The sequence below is a fragment of the Calidris pugnax genome, unplaced genomic scaffold (genome assembly GCF_001431845.1).
Source record: "Calidris pugnax isolate Ruff unplaced genomic scaffold, ASM143184v1 scaffold70, whole genome shotgun sequence".
NCBI classification, from domain to species: Eukaryota; Metazoa; Chordata; class Aves; order Charadriiformes; family Scolopacidae; genus Calidris; species Calidris pugnax.
This window is the reverse complement of record NW_015090862.1, coordinates 7,341,024-7,365,211: the sequence shown is the minus strand read 5'-3', so window position 1 is coordinate 7,365,211 and position 24,188 is coordinate 7,341,024. Positions and strand designations below refer to the sequence as shown.

The following is a 24,188-nucleotide window of genomic DNA, read 5'->3' as shown; positions in this document are numbered from 1 at the left end:
TGAGTGTTAACTCTCAAATTTCCACTTGCAAGAGTATTCACTCTGCCATTGAAAGTAAACACACACACACACTAGGCTATTTGTCACATCTTCTACCATACGCAGATATTAAAAGAACAAAATACCTCCTTTCTCATTTAAAGGACAAATTACAATTTCAATAATAACTTACAGGGCTTGATAGCAGAGGCAATCCAGTTCTGGGATGAAAAGCCTTGGTTGAAGTTCCATCCAAGGATCGAAAACTATGTTTCCGCCACGTATTTGTATGTTTTAGAGATGGTGGTGCTTTCTGTCAGCAAAACAAATTTACTCAAGTTATCAGTGGGGCATTTCAATGATCTATCATGGTAATACTTTGCTTGCTGTAACAGAGAAGACTTCTGAACCAGGTGGATCTGCACCACACTAGCATATTATGAAATACTCAGTATAAATCCCCCTTGACTCAATCTGCAATCACACAGACTTCTTGGTAAAGATCACATAACCATATTCAGACACTGGTATATTTATAAAAAGACAGGATGCCTAACTGGATCTGGAAACTGTCGTTCCTAATGCTATCATATTAGCAGAATGTTAAACTTCTAATTAAAAAGGTGTGGAGGAGGCACTACTGGCCAAATGTTACTTCAGACCACCAAGAAGACAACAGTAACATGCTGCTTCCTGTGAAGTCAGACTTAAATCCCTGTTCATAGGAGTCCTTAGCAGATACAGGGTACACGCTATCTGACTAAGAGCAGCTACAGGAATTGGTCTCTTCCTCGATGTATTTACCTGCACATCTGGGTTCTTCAGCCGCTCACACTTGACTATGCCGTCTTCTGTAGATTTCTTCTGAGAAGTGCTTTGGATGTCGAGGCCTATTGGGTCTTCGTTCTCATCATGTGCAGCTTTTGTTTTATCTTGTTTGGTTTTGTTTTTGAAACTGTCATGGTCTTTACTTAAATAATTTTCAATACTAATAAGTTGAGTATTTTGCTCATAAATATTTGGTTTTTTGGAGTCTTTATCTAAACACTTGAGGTCATTTTTGTGCAAAGAGTCAGATACCTGCATCACAGTTGCTTTTTTTGTACCTTCAAGTACTCTGCATTTCTCTATCTGTAAATTATTAAAACTGTCCATGCCATTGTTCTCACTAACAGCAGTTCTTTCTTTAAGTTTATTTGTGCAAATCTGTTCATCACTGCTGCTGAAATTTGAACACTGTTTAATTCTATTGGTTATCTGGTCTTTCTGTGCATAACCAGTATGTATCGTTTCCAATTTATCTGGCAATTCAGATTTATTTTCTTTAGTACATGATGATAATGTGTGAATGTTAGTAAACGCATGAGAAGTTTTATTTGAAGTCTGATGAAATGCATTTCGGACAGCTTCACTGGGTTTTGCTAGAACCAGTTTTCTTCTTGCTTGGAGTTTCAGAGAAGACTTCGATTCTCCATCAAACCTAGAAGGACTGATAGGAGTATCAGGTGTCTTCGTCCTTGATTTACTGCTGTCTTCTAACAAAGAAAAATCAGACTTAGCCAAAGAAACAGAAGACGATTCCTTGCCTTTCTTCAGCAAATTTTCATCTTCATATGTACTTCGGAAAATTTTTGAAGTAACTGGGCTAGTCTCATGCACTTTGAACGGATGCCCAGAGACATGAGAAGTAGCTGGATCACAATGGATCAAGTGTTGAGCAATCCTTGCTATCACCTCCTGCCGCTCCTGGAGCAGAGAATCGATCAGGGGATTACTCTCTCCCGCCAACTGACGGCCACAGTGGTTTGCTGGAACACGGGCATCAAGTGGTGGGACCGCTGGTATTGCTCTAGTTTTGCTTTCACCACCACCTTCTTGTATTGCATTGTCTAAGTTGGCAGTAGAAACAGGGGAGGATTCCTTGCCTTTCCTTGGCAAGTTTTCATCTTCATAAGCACTCCGAAAAGCTTTTGGTGTAGCCGAGCTGTTTTCATGTAAGTTGAATGGACGTCCAGCAACAACTGGTGAAGTAGCTGGATCACAGTGAATCAAGTGCTGAGCAATCCTTGCAATGACTTCTTGTCGCTCTTGAAGTAAAGAGCCTATCAAAGGATTGGTTTCTCCTGTAGGCTGATGAGAGCAATGACTATTTGAAACACGGGAATCAACTAGAGAAAAGGATTTAAAAGTTCTAACAGGTGTTTCATGAGGCTGTGTCTTATTGTCTGCTGTAGCATTATAACACTGAACTTTCGACTGCGATGCTCCGAAGTCAGATCCAAGTCCGGTAGATGGATAAAGTTTTAAATTTCTGATAGATGTAGTAAACTCAGGCATCTTTTTTCCATTAAGTAGGCTTTCAGGTGTCATTGTCCATGTCTGTTTCCCACAGAAGCGCTGCGGACTGGAGGTACCGCATTGCTGTGCTGCACTGGAATCGCTGTGCTGATGTAACTTACGCTCTTGCATTCGCTTCTCGTAAAAGCTAAGGTTGGTGTGAATACTACAGGTCAGAACTGGGTAGTTCGATTGTCTGGGCAAGGACTGGACACTGACTCTCAAGGCCACATTGTGAGAAACATTAGGAACGGGAAAGACATGCTCAGTAGGTGTCTGGGAGAATGTCCATTGCAAGTCCACATCTGCAGCGCTCACCCTGAAACAATACAGAAGGGCATTCACAGCAATATCTAAATGAAGAGTCTTTAATTATCTACTTCATAACACAAATATCTAAGAAAAAGCATAAGGCACCAGCAACTGCTGTACTTTGTGGAGTATATGAATCCAATACAACTGCCAAATACTGGGCCAACAACACGGCACCTTCCGAAAGCAAACAGGGGAACAGGAGTGAAGAACAGTTTTAAGGCAAGTTACTACAACCTGCAAACAGCAAATAAGTTTTTTTCCATCCCAGACATACCTGTACAGAATGTTTCTGGGAACAGCACCATGTGAAACACTCAGCCATGCGCTTAGCTGAGAGAAGAAAACAAAAGAGCGAACAGCCAATAAAAGGGTCTTCTCTTCAATAAATCGATCTCCACTCCTAAAATGCATTCAGAGAAACACATAGATGTTGGTAAGAATATACAAAGAGAACTACTAGAACTAGGACATTTTTTCAGATCTTCAGGTGAATCAAGCAAAACAACAAAACTCCTCAAATATTTTGAAGATTAGAGAGTCTGATTTGGTTTTTATCCACATAATACTTTATACAATTTGATATAACAAATAACATATAAAAATGACCATTTTCAGCTAGGAAGATTTCATACTCTGCATTGCACGAGGTACACTGCAAAAAGCATGACTACAAGAAGACTAAGATTAAAAGATGCTTAGATTTCACTGGTAAATAGTGGCTTTCTTAGATCAGTCCTCATAGCAAAGGGCCAGTTCAAAACCACTAAGCGATTACTTTCAGGACTTTATTATTACAAGGTTCTTGCAACTATCAACTAATATCTAATATACCTAATATCCAACTTACTGTCGAGGAACTGGCTCCAAAATCCACCTTTCTAACAGCAATGCATCTTGTTTGATTGCAGGATCGTTTAAATCATTCCCCTCTGTGGTGGGCCCTTCATCACTATAGCAACAGTCTGGAAGTAGCATCACTTCTACCATGATTGGAATATTGTTCTTCCACAGTAGCATAACCTCAGATCTGGTTCGCCTGGCTTGACGACACTGAGGGATAGAAAAAATGTCAACATATGCAAGCCATAAAATTACTAACCAGATTTAAATCTACTTTAAAAACATGTTCCAAAGTACTGGAAAAGGGTAAGGGTCAAATTCTGTAAACTGTTTCACCAAATCAGAAATAAAATTCCAGAGCTATTAAATGAAAAATAATTAACAAATCCTTTATAGTTGCCATTTGAACAACTTCTGTAGAAAATTACAAGAACTCATAGAAATATATTTCCCCAACCACTATACTTTGCCACCTTGTACTTTTCTCTCCACAAGTCATCCTCTTGGACAGACACACTCAAGCAGTATCTTTATAAATTCTGTGTCTTGGAGAAGGCTAACTTCTGCATGAATAATAACTTAAATTGACGCAGTACTTAGGAACTTTTACTTGAGAGATGGGATGCTCCAACCTTACTTCCCAATAGACTAGCTAGATTTTATGTGCTTGTGATTTTTGGATCAGTAACTTTTCAACAATACCTGGAAAAGCAAAAAGTTGGCAAGTCAGCCTACATTTTCTCAAAAAAAAAAAAAAACTAAAAACCAACCCTAGACCAAGAACGCCAACTATAGCACTTGCCATTTGCATAATAAAGACTCAAATAGGTACTGCATTCAGGTAGTCGTGCAGAATTTCATGTTCAAGGATAAAAGGCTTAATGATCCCTCATTTTAAGGACAGATCTATTATTAGTACAATACTGAATTACATACTTATTTAAATGCAGGGCTGAGAGAAAGCAATTGTTATGCATGCTAAACGTGGAGTTCTCAGCTGACTTTAATCATGGCAGCAAGGGTGCATGCCATGACACTTAAAATGAAGGGGTACCACCATACCTGAGCCAGCTTGTCGCTGCATTCATGCTTAGTTGTTGGCGGCTGACTTGACTGTGCCGGTGGGCAATGAAAGCCCTCTGTTCTGCCCTTGATCGAATACTCGGGCGTTCGACCTTCGGTGATCAACAAGGCCAAGGAGACCAGGAACTCCTCAGCTTCATACTCAAAGTATTCATCCAAAGTATCTGTCATTTCAAAAAGACAAAAAATAATGAGCTTTCAACTGTTGGCTGTCCCCGCAGTTTGTTTCAATTTGCACTTAAAATGAGAGCTATGGGAAATGGATCTTTGTATCAGCCTGGCTGCACTCCCCATAAGGCCCAAGTTACTGTATCACCACAGAACATCTTTCTTCATCTCATAATGTCACTACAAGTAGACAAAATTAGAAATACTCTAAAGAAAGTTTCATTTAGTAACTGGTCAATGCATCAGATTTAACAGTGCTGAGAAACAACTGTTTGTGTGGTGAACCACAGCTGGAGCACAGCTTCCCTGGAACAAAAGTTTCCTGGGCTCAAGCAGAAGTCTGATGGCAGTATGAGTTGGCATCATTAGTATCATGTGACAGATAGAAAGAGAAGCCACAATATGTCATAAAATACATTAAAAATTGAACAAAAAAAAAAGAGAAAGATTTACTTCTACTAGAAGAAGTGGGACACAATGTTCTTTAAGATTTGTATTGCAAGTCCCTCCTGCTGAGCACAAGGCTTACTTGAGAGGTCCATTTTTAGTTACCATTAACACACAGGAAAGGTTCCCAAGGAACATATGGAGTATTCATTGTTTTGTAACACGGTCAATCTAAACTTGTGCAAAGAATTAAAATTCAACAAGTCTCCGCAGACAAAACAGCAGCTGGCATTGGTCTTCATGAATTACCCTGGCACACTTGATTCCCGCAGAGGTAGGATGCACCAGTCCCCTGATTTTATAGAGTTTTGTAAAACACCCTCCTCCTCCTCCTCCCTCATCACGAGGATGTCACACATCATTCAAACAGATGTAAGTACAACCAGATTGTGTCATTCCCCTCTCTGCTTGGAAACACTTAAGTTTTAGTTACTGAAGAGGTTACAGAAAAATCTCTTTTCCCACAAAGTTAAAATACATTCACTTCAAAGTTTATTTTAAGAGCAGTAAAGAAAAGCAGGTGGAGGCAAGGCTGCCAGTGGTTCTTTACCTTTATTTTTATGCTTTAGAGGAACAAAAGCACATGACTCCTTCACAATTTTAGCTTAAATGTCCTATGTCATCCACCAAAACAAAACTGCCACAGGGACAAAGTTAATTTCTATTCATGTTTTGATCACCATGCATAAAATACCTTTCCACTTGAGAGAAAAAAAAAAAGAAAACAGAATTCAGAAGCCTCTTTTGTCTTCATTCCCTAACAGGCAGAGTATTCGGCATACGCAGCAAGACAGACTTGAGAGATCCATACAAGAGGGGACGCGTGAAACAAAAGCTCCAATTAAATGGGCAATTACCTGTATATGCAAATTGTAAAGTGTGTAAAACTAGCTTTAGCATGCACATATTTGCCTAGCCCAGGCTTGTACTCCATGGACCCCAGGGCTTACAGCCTATTTTGTGGGATCTGTATAAAGTAAGAGAAATCAGCCCACTGCCAGGGCACCCAGTTCACAGCGCAGCAGTCCTCATCTTTACTGACTTTTTTTTCACCCTTTTTAAAGGAATCCACTGCTACAGCTGGGTCATTCGGGTGGCAGGGATGGCTATAACTGCAACCTTCTTCCCACTGTGCACACCACATCTGTATGTGCACAGCTGGGAAAAGGTGCCAAGCGTTGGGTTGGACTGCCCCAACCAGCACAAGTCCTGTGGCTCCATCCTATGGGGTGAGGAGCGGGGAAGGGGCTCTTCCCAAACAGCCGCCGGTGCCAGCTGCCTGCCCCCCACCCTGGGGAGCACCCCGACAGGGAAGTGACCACGGCCCTGGAAGAACAGGGTGATGCCAGGACAATTCATCTGACCACCATCTGCCCTCAGGCAGAAGAAAAGTCAGAGGATAGATTAATTACCTGGGACAACTCCGTACAGCACGTGAACAATACATTGCATCATCTGGCATGAGTTAAAATGGTCATTCATCTGACGGATGGCAGAAAATGACTAATAAAGGGTGCATGAAAGATTAAAGGAGTGGTAAATAACAGAGAGGACAAGACACTTAGGTAGGGATATGAGTCACCTACAAAATTAGGCACCTGCAATTTTTATATTTTTTTTTCAGCTTAAAGTCTGATGAACAATAGGCAAGGCATACTTACAGATAAGGAAATGGGATTTGGAAAGACTCTGAAAAGGATTTGGGTATTACAGCTGACAAAAAAAATAATCGCAGTATTATCTTGCTGCTAACACAAGCATCATGCTCATCTTTGTATGTCCAAAGGCCATGGTAATGTTAAGAAAGCTGCAGCAGGAAGGATCACTACTGGAGTATTTTTCATACTCTGACATAGAAGTTCCAAAAAATCTAGAAAGTGTTCAGCAGGAGTGATATTAATTTAAGCAAGAATTGCCTCAAGAACAGACAAGAGTAGTCTGCTTAGCAGACTAAACAGAAGGGGAATTCATCCTTAAGAAAATGTGCAAGATGAATCCTGTTTAGTTATGGTTTTAAAGAAAAAAAATAAAGAGCTTGATTAAGATCTGCATGTGCCTATGCAGTCAGATCTTATCTTGAACACCTTCCTACTGTAACAAAAATGTCCACAATAAGATGTGATACATGAAAATTTACTAGAGAATTTTAAATGGCAAGTAAAATAGACATGCCCTTTAATTAACATTAGCAGCTTACCATATGAAGCAGTAGACCTTTTATTATTTGGCTCTCTTTTTTAGAAAGAACCCATATTTGATCAAAACCTTCTGGACTTGACACAAATTAACAGATAAATCCTATGGCCGGAGTGCTTCTGGTGAGCTATTTAGATTCAGGTAAAAAGCCCACCACCTTTTTGCTTTCAAAAAAGTTGATTCCAAAGCTTATATCATATACTTAAAATGCTCAGTGTCTTCACAGATATATATCACAAATTGAGATAACAAACCATAAACAGTTTAAGCATGTCTAAATGCAAGATCCAGTGAATCTAGTAAAGGAGCAAGAACTAGTGAATAAAGCAAGGCAAATAAATCTAAAATAATAATTATTCAAGATTCAGAATACATATATGGTATTACTTTATATAAACAGATAAAACTTACTTTTAAGTTCAATTTGCAAACATCAGACCTATTGTTTCAGATGCAACCAGCTTCTTGCCTTAAGGATGGAAGAGGAGACCTATCTAGCTAGAGACATATTTGTATTGGCTGCAGTTATAAAAACACAATGTTGTTTCAAAATAAAAACTTCATCTCCTTCAAGGATGATAAAGAGCACATATTGAACTAGGAAACAGTACTGTTTCCATAACAGCATTACAAAGTCAGGGTTAATACTTTAAAGTTCTGTGACCAATGTAACAAACCAGATATTTGATCTGGACTTCTAAAAAAAATTAAAAAATTAAAACACGCATAACAATGGATATTGAGAAATGTTTTCCTACAAAGGTCACGTGGCTTATTGACTTCTTTTAGCTCCACTGGATTTCTATACAATTTAGCAACTTCTAAGAGTTTTCATAAAGGAAAGAACCCTATAAATATTGAGAAGCCTGGTAATTGTTCCTATACAACAGACACAGATGATGCAAGTTGATGTAATTGAGGACAAGGGTGGAAAGACATTTATAGAAACAGCAACTCAGTGTTCAGTTAAAAAAAGTCTTACTGTGTGTGTAACTGTTTGCTTTTGTTTAAGAATCAGCTCTGCTTAAGACACACATTATACATTGTGCATAGGATAATCTCAATCCTATAATCTGACTATACAGATATGTTTATTATTCTGCTTCATCTCTAGCAATGCAACATGCAAGTATATAGTGGGGTTTATTCCCCTTAAAATAGCAAAAAATCCAGTTAGTTGATACAAGTACACAGGAATTAAAGTAACAAGGCACTACAGCCCATTAATCAATACATTGAAACTAAAGTTTTTTGACCAGGTGGTCAGAAGAGACAGCAGCAGATGTCACACTACTCTAGGAGGGAAAAAAGAGAAAAATACAAATTTAGACTGAAGCTACTACACATAAACCAAAACATACAATACTGGAGAACTGAAACCCGGAGGCACGTCATATTGTCTTTCTTTGTGTCTTGTACATACCAGCCTCAACAAAGACTAATTTTCTACATCTTCCGCACAAACAGAAAGCCCATTTAACCAGAGATGTCATGAAGACAGTCTTCAAATCCTTGTTCTCCCCTGTCCACCACACACACATGTGCACAATCACTGGTGTGCTGGAGTAGAGTAAAACTCAGATCTCCCCCAAAAATTAAATTGGCTCACATCCTAAAACATCTATGGAAGTTAGGCTTGTGGTACTAGTGAGTCCCAAATCCACCTGACTGTAACCCAAGGACTCTCCCAAAACTTCAGTTAATCCCATGATGCCCAGCTGACTCCTTTCCCAACTAGGTCACACTTGTGTGGACCAACTCCCTTCCCTTTCCTACTGCAACATTTTCTGTAGTAATAACAGAAAATGTTTTCCTGAAATAGTGTATTAGTAGAGCATTTAATCTATTTTCTAGGCTTAGACAGGAAACATTTGGTATCACATAAACCCATTGTGCTCCAGGGGCCACCAGAAGATACATCTGCAAGCCAGTGCCCTGTCCTGCCTGGGGACAGCCAGGCAGTGAATGGCCCCAGCAGAGCTCCTCCTGTCACAACCAGGCAGTGCTACAACGGTAACCTTCTTTAGTCCATGCTTATTTTATTGTCCTAGCACCTTTCATACTGCACTGGACACCACAAATACCTACACCAAGCTTGTCCTCCCCTTCTCAGGAGGAGAGTTCCTTTAGGTGAAGTGCCATTCTTCAAAGAAAGACAAATCTCTTCAACTTGAAGTATCCATTAGTCCTGACCTCCACTGATTTGGAGGGCTACTTTTTTAGAGAGTCCGTGGAACAACTACCAATTGCCTTTAAATATGCTCTGTAACAGTCCAGACCTTTAGGCATCCATAACGGATTTTGAAGGCCGCTGATTTAAAGCAATCAGATTTCTATTTCGCTTCTTATAAAGCTGAAACCCAGTAGGCAACACACTAAACAAAATACAGAGTGCATGGTATAGGCTGTTCCGATTCCCAGCTGACACAAGCCCTGCTCCTGCCCTGCCCCAGCTGTCCAGCAGGCACCATGGCATGATTGCCTCCCTCTGCTCTCCTTCCTTCACGTGCTACAATTTTTTTTAAAGACTAAAAATTTTGCTTGCATCTTATTTGTTGTACTTTTAATACAGGCAGTCCATAAGGAGATGTTTCTAGTCTAAGAGTCCTGTGGCAGGAGAAATGGGGCTGTCAGCGTTCAGAACCCATCACCTCCCAGTACAGGCATAGCTCTGCATTTGAAAAATTCCAGCAAAAGCTCTGTGGCCCTCCCCCCAAAACAGTCAACTCTGAATAAGTTTTAATATCTCGCTATTCCAAGAAGTAGGTTAAAGGTAGCTCCATATTTTAAGAGTAAGGCAGGGATTCAAGAAACTACTGTAAAGGAAATGAAACACAATGTAAACATTTGACTAAGAGCTTCTCTTCTGGAATTAGAAACACCTACGGATGCTTCAGTTAACTAATTCCATGTTGTGCTTCACTTCAAAAGAAAGCTGCTCTTGAACCCCCCAAATTCATGATTCTCTGAATGAGCAGTCATGTTGTGTCTGCATATTACAAACCAGTAATTATATCTGAAGTCATATGCTTTAAAAGCTTTGCAATATTAAGAGTTTGAGTATAATTTAAGCTATCAAGAGTTAAAGTTATGAGATAGCCTACTTACTGCAAGAAACAAGCCATTAGTTAAGTTTACTTAAATTCAAGCAAATGCAATGAAGCAGTTTCTCACCTTATCTTAGCAATATTCTTATACAGTTATTTTTCCCCCCATGTTGACTCCTGTCTTAGATTCTTAGGGCTCAAGATCTCTGAGCTCAGGGACAGCCACTATGAAAACATGAGGAGAGCAGCACAGTACCTCATCTTATTCTTGCTGTCTCCTTACTTTTTCCCAGGGCACCAAACTGAACCACTACCTGATTATCAAAGCAGTTCAGCTGTAGGCAGGAAACAGCAACATCAGAACTTGACATTAGGATTGATGCACACCTGCTATTCAAAGTAAATAGAGTATAAGCTATAAACAACTGCAGGACCTACTTAGTTGTGTGTAGGACAATAGGAAGATACCTGCTTTTCTGTTGTTACACCAATTTGTAATTAAACAACAAAACAAAGCTGACCATCTTCTAAGTAACGGGATATTCTTAAAAATCAAGACACAACTACATGGCAGCTGATGAAGTTACTCTGGAGCTCCAGAGCAATAAAAATCAATCAGTACCAATCAGTGCCATCAGCCTCACTCCAGACTGCAGCACTGCAGTAACTCCCCTGCTGTGTGTGTGTCACTGCCCATCTACCGCACACCTCTGCCGGGTGCCTCTCACAGCACCCTGAGCTAATCTCCAGGCAGCTTTACCGTAAATAAAGTTACCAAAAAGAGACTGGTCTTAAAATCAGTCTGGGAGAAAAAAAAAAATAAAAATGTACATTTCACATTTTACTAAAACTTACTTAGTTTCAAACAGCTTAATGAGTACAGAAATAAAATCCAGTTAAATTAATTTAAAGCTTAAATTTCCTGCAGTAATCTCAGAAACTACCGCTCTTTGAGAGTGTAAAATGCAGACTGTTAAACTGATCTGGGTGTTCCCATTTTGCTTCCTGCGTTTTGGCTGACATCCTATTTTGCCATCGCCATACTGCTTACTGAGTCACTTCTCTTCTTCCAACTGTAGCTTTCTATTTTTACTTAAGCAACAACATTTAACGTGTTTCTTTTGATTTTTTGGGATTAAACCAAAATCTAGATCCAATATTTGCATTTTGACCAAGGAAGCTGGTTTTACTTTCTCTTAACTGGACAAAGAAAAGGAAGACTTAAGAACAAACAATGTAAGATGAATTGTTTCTTGCTCCACCAGGAAATGGCAAATTGTGAAGTAGGCCAATTGTTATGATTTCATTGTCTGTAGTTAGTAGAAGGAAAGCAATATCTGAAAATGTGAAGATTGAGGCTCATTTCAAACCTCAGTTCGCAAAAAGTTACAAGAGAACTTGTGTATTTTAAAATACAGTTGTTCTAGTGTATCCTGACATGGCTAAATAAGTGCTGAAATATCAGTGTAAAACTGTAAGATTTTCAGTGCTGCAACGTTCAGCATTTTAAATATAAGCCAGTTGGAGGAACAGAACATACACTTTTTGCTGATCCCTAAACTTACTAGTCTACAGAACGGGTTACAAAAGGTGCTACTTGTACTGACATGCTGTAACTGGACAGGTACTGAAAGCAAAGAGGATTTGTCTCAGCTAATGCCTTTGCTTAAGCACACATCAATTTCTGTTTTCCTTTATATGACAGTTTCCTAGATTGTGCTTTTGTTAAATGTGACTACACAAAAAACTCTGAAGTTGTATTATAATGAGACAAACACAATCAGAAGCAGACCAAGTAATTTCTGGGTTTTCCATTCATTCTTCTCTAGCTATTTACATTTTTCCCTTGATTATCTGGTGCTCTGCCTAAATTAGATTACATTAGAACAAACTGCATGACTTGATAAACCCTGAACAAAAAACCTTAAAAAAAAAAAAAGATAAAGCAATAGAATTTCTAATTCTGCAGCTCAAAACTATTTTTTTTTTTTAGGTATTTCTGTTAGTTCATGCAAGAAAACAATTAGGAGAAAACACCTCTTTTAGAATTAGCATGTCGCACTAAGTATAGAATAGACACTCAGCTGTAACTGGAAGGGAATTAAGGGCTTAAATCTAGCCTTCGCTCTCACTATCAGCCTCAAGTATGCTGACACAAATTTTGCAGAATTATATTGAAAACAAATTACTGAAATGCTTCTGTTTTAAATCCCACCCTAGTTCACAGGAGGAAGCAAGGGGAATGTGGAGATCAGACCTAGGCTAGCTTCCCAGTCACCGCCACCACAATGTGAAACCGCATCCAACATGCTTGCTTTAGGGAGCTGAAGGAGCCGTGTGTCACCCTAGAACAGAAAACAGAGTGCACTTAAGCTTACAGAATATGTGAAAATTTCTTCCTAAGGTGTTTTCTGGAAAAAAGTGCTTTTATATTAAAATACAGATTTTCCAATATGAGATTTTTATATATATACTATATTCATCAAATTATTTTTAGTGCTTCCTTTACTTATGTTGATGACTGTTTCATATTTCATCAAGGCTTCCCCAGCCAAGGGAACTGTGTTTGGAGATGAGAATGATGATGGCTGATGACCACCTTCACTATTATTACTTACTAATTCAAGAACCAGCTTAGCAGCAACTACATGGCTAAAGACATACAGACTGTAGGCTTTCATCAACTCACTCAATTTGAAGTTAGCTATAAATATGGTACTGCAGTGGCTCCATAGCTGTTGCTTTCTTTTCAGAGGAAGCCCAACATGAATTAACACTGAAAAAGCACATGTATTTGGCTAAACCTCATCTCTTTCTGAAGGCCTATCATTCACGCAACAGTTGCAGCAGCTGAGAAATGGAAAGCTCAACTCCATTTGGAAGCCAAGACATCCCTCCCGTTAAACAGGTTGACAGCAGCTCTGCATTAAATTCCAGCTGTGATAGCATTTTTATAATACATAAATAAAAATACATGCCAGAAGTTTTATTTGAGGCCTTAAACACAATACAATTCAGGACAACAGACGTAAGTTTCCTCTTTAATTTGTTTAACAATCCAGCTTGACAAAGATTCAACTATTTGCAGACTTCTGCAATATTTTATACAGAGATTGGTTTGAAGATGGAAAGCAGTAATTTGTGACAATAAATCACTCTCAGATGTTACTGGAAAACAGCACGGGACTGTTTAAAAAATCCTCCAGTAGGTATTTCAATGCTTATGAGAGCTGCCAGAAAGCAGTCCTCTACTTAAAACACGACATGTTTGCATCTTGTGCTGACTGGATTTTTGCTAAAGTGATACTCAGTTTATTCCTCTGTAGCTTATCATCTTCACAACATACGCAAGTATCTTGGGGAACAGCAGTCATAGTGATGTAGGGGTTACACTTGCCAAAAAATGCTGGTTTTTAATGTTTCCCACTAACACTAAAAATTAATCTCTTCAGGGTATTTCATGCTTTATCTCATCACCTTAAATATTTATTGTGCTTAGAATCTCTGACAATACACTTGCAAGTGTTCTTGTGCTTATTTTCCTGTTAACACTGATAAAACAACATTTCATTTCTGAGGAGGAATGTAAAGTAGCCTTCAGCTCTCAAACAGATTTTGAGTGAAAGATTTGGAAGAGTCATTAAAGGCCTGAACAAAAGTGTAATGGGAGCACAGAAAACTCCTGCTGGGGAAGGCCAGCTATGCTCTGTGTGAGCACAGGTTCCACTTTAGCTTAAAATCACCAAGAACAAACTGGTATTCTTCTTCCCTAAGAGCATTACAAGAAAAAGTACCGTTACATCATGTGGCATTTGTTTCAGACCGTAGTCAGAAGTCTTGAAAATAAACCAGAGCGAATTTGAAAAGTGCAATGAGAAAGCACTGACTCATTTTTGGGTGGAATCAGCAGGGATGCCACAGCCGCTGGAGTCAGGGAAACCCCCTGAGAAACGTTCCATGTTGACTTATGGGATTGCACCTTATGAAAACCCTTCACTGAGCATTCAGCCTTCAACACAGGATTGCTGTCAAAGCAAGTGATGTTTTGTAAGTACTAAAGCACTCAGCCTTCCACACGGCCTGAAAACTTTCAACAACCAGCAGCTAAATGCTCACCTTCACACCACCAACATGTGCCAACAAGCCCAAGTGATGGTTTCTGATAGCCACGATCAACAGTCTCAGTAGTTCCTGACTTCATAAGCAAATTTAAACTTGCACAAATCAGACACGCCTGGCAATTCCCTGCTTTTAATCTCTTGAAAAGTATCTTTTTTCAATGTACAGAAAGATACAAAATGATTGTTTATAAAGACTACTAAGGAACCTCTTGTATGTCAAAAGTCTCCTCAGAGCTACCTATCAGTATCTATCTTTAATAGATACTGCAAGTTTTCAGCTTTACTGCAGTAATAAAAAACCCACAAAACACCAGTAAACTAGAGAAGGCTGTGGGATGGGGGTGGGAAGAAGCCTAGATGGTTTGGGGAAAAAAAAAACCCAAAACAAAACTATGACCTAGTCCACTTTCTGGTGAAAGTAGTCTGTTCTATTGAAAGACTATTAAAAAAACCACAAAAAAACCCCAAAACTGAGGCCTCCCATGTGCATAATTAGTATATCATTTCTTCTGGGACAAGAATTTTGATTATCATTTAGATGTGTCAACATTTTCAAAACTGTTTTGGTTTCATTACTTGCATTACAAATTTGGTAAGAGTGCAGAAGAGGCGCTATCAGCAACTCACCCGCACAGTGATAAGCCCTGCACCCACCCAGAAAGCAACCCCTGTCCCACAAGAGCACACAACACTCAATTTCAAATATTCTGTGGTCTTAGAGGAACCTTTTTAAAAACTATACAGTTATGAATAAAAAAAAAAAAAAAAAAAAGCCTTGAGAATGCCAGCGGTTCAGCAGGAAAGTTCCCTGTGGGACTTTGAGAATAATTCTTCTGCCAAGCTCTGTTATTATAAAAAAAAAAAAAAAAAGAAAGCCTTGAGAATGCCAGCACTGTCACCCAGGTCAGCTGATATCCCTGTTTCAGTTAACTTGAGATCCAGGTAGGTGAAAGTTAATTTGCTTTGTTTTTAAACTCTAGAGAAGACAACAGTCTGTTGTTTTCCACGAGGCTGAAAAGACCTCATGGGCCAGGAATTAAAAATCTGCAATTGCCTGAGCAGTAATGAACTTTTAGTTCAATCCATCAGAATAGTTGTTTGACTGCCTAGACCTGCTTCATCTGTGCAAGTACTGAATAGCTTGATGGATGCAGGTTTTGTTCCTCCTTGTTTTCACACAATTTGAGGAATCACCAGGATCTAACTAAGTGACATTTATCTTGTTACAGTTCAGATTTACTTTAAAACAATCAGATTAATGAAACTCTGGAGCATTCAGACCTTGTTAGGCTTTCCCTCCACACATACACACATCTTGGAAAGTACCTTTTCAAAACTGGCCCCACTTGAATACTGAAATTTCAAATAACATACTTGTTTGCTTACAAACTTTAAGTGTCTGCTTTCCCTTCATTCAGCCATCCTGCCAGGTTTGCATTGCAGCTTTGAAGTTTACCAGGAACATCCAGCTACCAGGCACCTCATGGAACATGAGTTAATGACAATCCTATATGCAAGACACTCAGCTGAAGTGCCAAAATTAACACTACTAGAGCAAGAATATTAGCGGTGTATTCATAACATATCTGTTCAAAACAGTTCTCCCTTCTCAGGGGAAAAAGTGAGTTCAGGGATGACTGCGCCGTTGCTGGCACGGAGCGAAGACAGGCACGGCGAGGCCAGCAGGCAAAAGTCTCCCTGAGCAGCACTGACCTCGAGTCACCCACCAGCCCGGGCCTCCGCTCCCCGTTTATTGGCCGCACGTGTGTTTTGTAACACCCTGTACTGCGTATTCTTAGAACATACTTTCCAGAGAACCGAAGGGACAGGGCTCACACGACCACTTCCAACCCAATCTCACCAGCAGCAGCAGCATCCTGCTCCTCAAGATAAACTAGCAGTTTATAGAATAGTAAAGGATCCAACCTCTACGTTCACATGCTCTAAAATCAGGTGACCTGGAGTCAAGAGACAGAGCAATAAATTATTAGGCAAAACAAAACACTACACTAAAAATAGTGTACATGAGCAGCGTATGAAGAACAACAGTTTTTACCCAAGGCCCTCCGCAGCCTGTTTTCTATTCTGTGCAAAAACAACGGACATAAGCAAAGACAGACAAATAAACCCCAACTTTAGTTCCTCCTTGATATCTTGCAAATATATATTTAATCAAAAATACACACCAGGGAAGAAAAAAAAAGCTTAAATTTGGGACCAGCTGAAAAGGTATTAATGCCCAGAGTAAATATTCAATGAAACTTAAATTGGAAGATATCAAAATTACTTTCTTTTAGGGAAAATTGCTCCAAGCTGCCTTCAGCTCCAAAATGTCACTATCTGCTATACATCAGCTACTGGCATAGTTCAGGCAACATTAAGGATTCACCCACCTGTCAGGTTTAATAGACTTAATAAATTATTGTGAATGCTCAAGTTGAGCATCAGGCACAAAAAAAAAGCCCCACAAACATTACAGAATCCAAGTGCCAGACAAATATAACTGAAAGGGTTGACAAAACAAGTATTAAGAAAATTATATACAGATTTTCTGCTAGAAATCAATAAAGAAAACAAATTCCACTACTACCAAGTGACAATACCACATAATTTTGTTGGAGGAAGGGGATCTTTTTTAAGAGATAACAGAGAAATAAGTGTAGAAGAGTATAGTAAAAAAGATTAAGTTTACATATGACTACATTGGCCATTACTGTAAACAGTTGATTTTCGCAATCACTTATCTTCAAGAACTAATAAAAAACATATCTAAGAGATTTTTAGCACAGAACATTTTATTCTTACCATCTGAATTAGAGGCTGATCTTGAAAGGACCAGAATCTGGCATGGGAATCGAGACAACAAGTAACCTGCCCTCTATGTCCCCAGAAAAACATGCAAATTCACTACACCCTTATTGTTTTGTTGGATCCCTAGGAAAGAGCATTTAGAGAATTGCCTTCAGCATGATCTGGTTTTACTCCTGACTATGGAAAAACACAGTCTGAAATCCTAGATTTTCCTCAGAGATACATTCCTCACAGTCCAAGCTGTGATGAAGCTGGAAACGTGCCCTGCCAGTGGGGACCTCTGGGCACAGCCCACATGAATGCCACCCAGGCTTCAGCTAGCAGATGGCAGTGCCTTATCTGCCTGCTCTGGGAAATGCCAGCAGTGCCCGCAGGATTTCTCATGGAATTCACCACAAAAAGGAGTGTGAAAAAGACATAGAAAAGATTATGTCTCACCAGCATCCAGCCTGTGAGGAAGGCTGGTCACTAACAGGAAACCTTTTTTTCCTGTTGCCTCTCAAAACATCATCTTTCATAATAAGCAAATGACTATTTTTTTTAAAACTTCCAAAATCTTCCATGGCTTACCACCACTATGTTGTCTCCCACTCACTGTTGCAGTAAACTTCCAATTAGCCTCTGATTACTTTAATCACTTGCACTTCCTTTCCCCTGTGTTGTCCTGTAGCCGGGAAGAACACACCTGATGCAAAATGATTCTGCTTTCCAGCTCCTCTGTTAGGATGATAAAGGCTTGTTAGCCTTTACACTGGGACCACAGTTTATCTGTCTGATCAGTATTATCCCTTTGTTTCCTTGCAGTCTTCTGTTGGAAGTCATTGATTTTGTGTTTGATACTTGCACGAGGGCTGAGGTGAGGATGGTCTTTCCTTCCATGCAAAACATGATACCCGAATGTGCCTCTTAATTCATATCACAGATAACAAATAATAATCTCCACCTAAGAACTCCATGAATTTGCTTCCCTTCTCTTTAAAGGTAATGTTTTGACTGAGTTACACATCTGGAGGCTGAAGGATTCCTTGATCCATCTAGACAATCAAACACAGCAATATGATAGACTCTGGAAATACAGTTTGAGAATATAGAATCATAGAATTGTCTAGGTTGGAAGGGACCTTTAAGATCATCTAGTCCAACTATCAACCTAAGTCTGACAAAAGCAATAAATCATGTCACTAAGCACTATGCCAACCCGTCTTTTGAATACCTCCAGGGATGGTGCCTCAACCACTTCCCTGGGCAGCCCATTCCAATGCTTAATAATCCTTTCAGTGTAAAAATTTTTCCTAATATTCAGACTGAACCTCCCCTGGTGCAACTTGAGGGGAGATTTCTTGTCCTATCACCTGTGACTCGGGAGAAGACACCAATTCCCACCTCTCTACGACCTCCTTTCAGGAGGCTTGGTACACACCTAGGTGAAGGACTTCATTCTGTAAAGAAGCCACTGCTGTAGCGTAAGACACACAGGCATAGACGTACCTCACAAAAACAGCAAGAGCTGAATTGACAAAACAGACTTACAACGGGTTGTTTATGCTGTATGAGAAGTGACCTGCATTCAGTAATATACACAGGTCTTGTTCACAGCTTTCCCAGGGGACCAGACCAAAATCTGCCTCAGAAGCACTTCCCTCCAGTAGTTTCAGTGCCACGAGGTTTAGTCTATATCCTAAAAAGAGATATTGAACCTTCTGTTTTGAATTTAACTATAGTAGGTAGAGGAACTGTAGAGTAACTTTGCTATAGCAGCTAAAAAGGACAGCACTCGGGGTCCTTCTAGCATCCTACTCACAGCAGCCAAAGGCAGGCACCTTCGCAAAAAGAGCATGGACAAAGTAAGGCTGTAACAGTATTTCTCCAGAGGACTCTCCCAGTCTTTAACAACTGCACCAAAGGGGTAGAGAAGGTCCTACCTTGTCCAGTGGCAAACAGCTTCAGCCTCCTCCATAGCCCCTGCTACAGACCTCCACTGTCCTACTCCCACTGGGGAGGGCAAATGCCTGGCTGCAAGTGCTAGGCAGATGAAAGGCCACATCCACCCCATGAGCTACAGGTTCCTTCTTGCTCCTCAGTACCATACTCATGTCAAACACATAGAGCTTCCTACTCTCGTCTCCCTTGCAATGCTACTCTAGCTGCAGTAGATAATTTTCATGTTAAGTTAAATGAAAAGGATTCAGACAGATCTGCTCAGATTAGAAACATTCTTATTTAAACTAATGCTTTAACTGCCAGGCATTTTAAAGTATACTGTACTTCAGATATCTTTTAGAAAGATCTTATAGGAACTAAAATACTCAAGGCCTCTAGGAATTCATATACCACATTCTCTTAGTTTATGTTTTCTCCTCCTCCAGCTGGCCTGCTTTGCCTTTTAAAAATTATTTTAAAGTTGTAAAACCAACAAGTCATCTTCAGTTCCATAAACTTTGCTAAAAGTGTTAGTTACCATGGTAGCAGTGAGGAGTCTCTGGGTCAGGATGCAGAGAACTTCTCTTGTTCTGTCTGATCATTTGCATCAGAAGTTCAGCCATCTGTTATTAACTATTTAACAACAGTCTTGCTTGTTAGCGCTGGTGCTTGCTATTGAAGTTTGTAAAATCTAACTCCCCACCTTCACCCCTTTTGAAAAGCTCCTAATTATCGTGGAAATTCACCTGAGGGCTCAGTTATTTTTCAGGTAAGATGACTACCATTACTTGGTCAATATTCTCCTTTCTCACCAATGAAAAGGCATACACTTATTACCAAGCTGTGCTGACATGCCTGAGGGACAGGATGCCTGGACAGGCTTGAGAAATGGACCCATGTGAACCTCATGAGGTTCAACGAGGCCAAGTGCAGGGTCCTGCACCTGGGTTGGGGAAAGCCTGGGTATCCGTACAGGCTGGAGGGGATGAAGGGATTGAGAGCAGCCCTGCCAAGAAGGACTTGGGGTACTGGTGGATGAAAAGCTGGACGTGCACTCACTGGACATGAAAAGCAATGTACACTCATCATGCAACCATATCCTGGGCTGCATCTAGCACAGCAGGGCCAGCAGGTTGAGGGAGGATATTCTGCCCCTCTGCTCCGCAATGGTGAGACCCCTCCTGTAGTGCTGTGTCCAGCTCTGGAGCTCCCAGCATAAGAAGGGCATGGACCTCTTGGAGCAGGTCCGGAGGAGGGCCACAGAAATGACCAGAGGGCTGGAGCACCTCTCCTGTGAGGACAGGCTAAGAGAGTTGGGGTTGTTTGGCTGGAGAAGAGAAGGCTCCAGAGAGACCTTATAGCCCCTTCCAGTACCTAAAGGGTGCCTACAGGAGAGATGGGGACAAACTTTTTAGCAGGTCCTGTTGCAACAGGCTAGGGGCTCAAATTAAGAGAGGTTTTTTATATTGAGGGTGGTGAAACCCTGGCCCAGGTTTCCCAGAGACGTGGTAGATGCCCCATCCCTGGGAACTTTCAAGGCCAGGCTGGACAGGGCTCTGAGCAACCTGATCTAGTTGAAGGTGTCCCTGCTCATTGCAGAGAAGTTGGACTAGATGACCTTTAAAGGTCACTTCCAACCCAAACTATTCTGTGATTCTATGACTTATACTGACACCATCATCTGGAAGCAGCTTTATTGTTAGAAACATCAATTTGAAAAGAATTTCATCACACAGTAGATGATGTGGCTGAACTACAAAGCAGGCTACATCTCTCCTGTTTAAGCACAGTCCACTATATGTTATATTCCCAAGTTTCACAGCATCCCTCGATGTTCTATATCCCATCTTCTCAATATTGCAAAAGAAAACAGTTTTGTAACTTCATTTCAGAGTACAAATAGCATAGACTCAACATTACTAGCAAAAAACCACTGCCTTTTAGCCTCTAAGAGAATCTGAAATATATTCATCTACTAGCTGTACACATTAAGAAAATAAAAACTTAGTTTTCATATTTCCAAGCTTAGAATTTTGGACTTAAAAATCTTTTACCTTATCTTGACTTCAATATCTTAATTTAGGTCTATGACCTAAAGCAAAATACTGACACTTTCTGAATCTAGTCCTAGGAAAGCAGGTCACTCTTGTTGTTCCTCACCCATCACGCTCTTAGAAGAAAGTGGGAGGCGATACAGTGTCAAAAAGGGAACAACATGACTGCTTCTTTTACTGCTCCTAAAACTACTTCACACACACAAAAAAAATCAGTACTACTAGGAGCAAGTAAGAGGCCTTCAGCAGGAAGTCCTTGTTTTAACCAGGAAACACTGCATCACATATGCTAAGAGCGTTCTGTTCACAGGCACAGGCAGTAAAGCGCAGATCCTCCAAGCTTATAAAGTGGAAGAAAAATTTGAAAAGTGTTTGTGTGAGAACACGGAAAGAGAGCTGTAAAGCATCAGAAGACTAATTCACATATCCAAGTAACAAGACCATATTTTCCAGGCTAGTCTTCATTCAGATGTCAGGCAGACCAGCAGCCTGTTATATGCACTAGCAATCTCAGTGCAGCAAGACCTGGGGCAGAGACCGCACTGAGTAAGATGCCTTCTCAGATTCTACAAAGATGAGAGATTTGGTAGATACAACCACACCTGCATAGGATAGAGATGATAAAATGCAATTGTTTAGAGACCCACACGATAGTGTATTAAAACAAGAACCCAGACAGTTTTATTACTTCTGGTTCCAGTGCGAATAATGCAACTAAGCAGTCTAGAAGTGTCTGAAAAGGCTTTTCTTTCATCATGTTCAAGAAAAGTCTCCATTACAGATATTCAACTTCACACGGTGAATTACATCCAGGGCAGCTTTCTGACTATCAAACCATGTCAACTCCAGAGACTTGGGTCAACTCCAAGAAACTATGCGAACACTGATGGCATACCTAAGCCCAAGATAAATACAGTCACACTGGGGAAGAACTGTTAAGAACATTTTCTACCCAGATGTGAGGCACCTACTACTGCCACTCAGCTGCCTTTTTTAATTCCCCAGAATAACTGAAAAACAAGAAAATGAGAAACCAACCAAATAGCCCAAATGCATTGTTAATAATAAAGCTTTCAAAGAATATTCACATGGAGAAGAGATAGAAACACTCGAGAATTCAAGAATTTTATTTTAATGGACAACACATTTAACATTAGATATATAGTACGCAGGTTAAGTAGGAGCTGATACTCTTACAACTTTATTATAACATAGTGTCAGTTAGAAATCACACCCACAAGCTGGAAACTTCTGCAGCACCCCTGCTAGAACAGAACTAGCTATGAGGGTACTTAAAAACAGCACACAGGAAAAAAGCATGGGACTTGTTAGGAAGTGTCCTCAGGTAAGGAATGTAGATTACTTTATCTGAAATAAAGAAAAAAAGAACACCACAAAAAGCCCAGAGCAAACTATTTTCATGACATCTGACCTCTTCTACTGCAGTTCCTTTCTGTATTCATCTTCTCTTTGTGCTTTCTTACTTCATCTCTCAAAACTCTGATGTTACAACCTGTTCATTGTCATCTAAGCGGTGGGTAATTTATCTTGTGGAACTTTGTCAGAACACGTCTGACCACCCAAAATCTTCCTCCTAGCTAGTGAGGCTACCTCCAGCTTCAGTAGGTTTGTTTGAGTATTTGCAGTCCAGATTATTTAGAGGGTGGGGTGGAGGGAAAGGAGTAAGGCTAGCAGACCAAAGGCAGAGACTGTACTTCTTCATCAGAAACGCAAGGAGCTCTGAAAGAACCGAGCTGAAATTGATGATGGTGGAGCAGCATGAAGCTCCTCGGGTAATTTTTCCAACGCTATTAACCTTCACCTACAAGGCCTGCCCTTAAGCAGTTAAACAGTAACCTGCAAAAGTAAAAAAGTTACAAAAGAGACAATATATGCTTCTCATTTAAAAGATTTCTGGGAGAATGGCCAGGCCCATAAAATTGTTTTTAAACTTTATTTGGGAGGATAAATGAGGATGTTACAACTCTCAAGCTGTGTAAAAGACTGCTTATTTTAAAATGGACACCAGAGCCTACTATGGAATTTTGAATGCATAAAACAATAGAACATTTTTGATAGTTTTAGAATTGAACTGTGTCACACAGCACAATTCAGCTATTTACAAGTTTCCACATTGTAAGTCATGTTATTAAGCTTTAATAGTCTTCTGGTACTCAAAAGAATAAAATCTTACATAGGGTCAAAATTTAAAGGCTTAACAATTTCAGCCAAGAATCTAGTTTGCCTCCCTCTCTCCTAATATACGCTAATTGTCTACAGAGCAAAATGGCAGACATTTAAAATTTAATATATGCAATTATGAAATTTCACTTTGTCCTCTCAAAAATTCCTTACCACTTTATAAAGCAACGCTTCAGTGATTCAAAACCAATATTCCCACACAAACCGTGAGAGTACACTAGTGGAATTGTTCCTCCTCTGTATCAGGAGGTGAACATCTAACACCAGCAGGCTCACTTGAGCAAGAGCTCCAGTACCTTTCAGAGGAATAGCAACAAGCTCTAGACCCAGGACAAAAATATATGCAAGCACTTGGTTGGAACAACATTTGCATTTTTAGAGAACAGGTTTGCATAAAAAGGAATGGATAATCCTCAATTCAGCACTGAGTTCAGTATGCTATTTAATTAGCTTTAAACACAGCATGTAGTTGAGCAACCAGTGAGCTGCTAATTAAAAATACATATTTTTAGTTGCCCCCAAAGCTGACATATTTGCATCAGCTTCATCTGCCCCAAGACAAACAAGTAGTGGCAAAGGGCTGATAATGCTTTCATGCATTGTTTCTAGCAGAAATCAAAATACTGTAATAGTTTCCTCCTGCTGGTGAGAAAAAAAAAAAAAAAAAA

At 39.9% G+C, this 24,188-nt stretch overlaps 1 protein-coding gene across 5 annotated transcripts in view; it reads right to left on the bottom strand.

Moving 5' to 3' along the window:
- The window catches only part of FAM214A (family with sequence similarity 214 member A), a 49,176-nt gene that overhangs the window by 11,894 nt on the left and 13,094 nt on the right, over positions 1-24,188 (bottom strand). For 2 of the 5 annotated variants that reach the window (XM_014944523.1, XM_014944524.1), the window contains exons 2-7: positions 12,670-12,757; positions 4,534-4,718; positions 3,479-3,681; positions 2,906-3,031; positions 784-2,635; positions 173-292 (exon numbers count right to left, since the gene is read on the bottom strand). In XM_014944523.1, coding sequence (XP_014800009.1) covers positions 173-292; positions 784-2,635; positions 2,906-3,031; positions 3,479-3,681; positions 4,534-4,718; positions 12,670-12,721 — 2,538 coding nt within the window. In that variant the 5' untranslated portion in view covers positions 12,722-12,757. Of the gene's footprint in view, positions 1-172; positions 293-783; positions 2,636-2,905; positions 3,032-3,478; positions 3,682-4,533; positions 4,719-12,669; positions 12,758-17,338; positions 17,501-24,188 lie in introns of those variants that run through there. The other 3 variants (XR_001412337.1, XM_014944522.1, XM_014944525.1) reach the window with 3 other exon arrangements.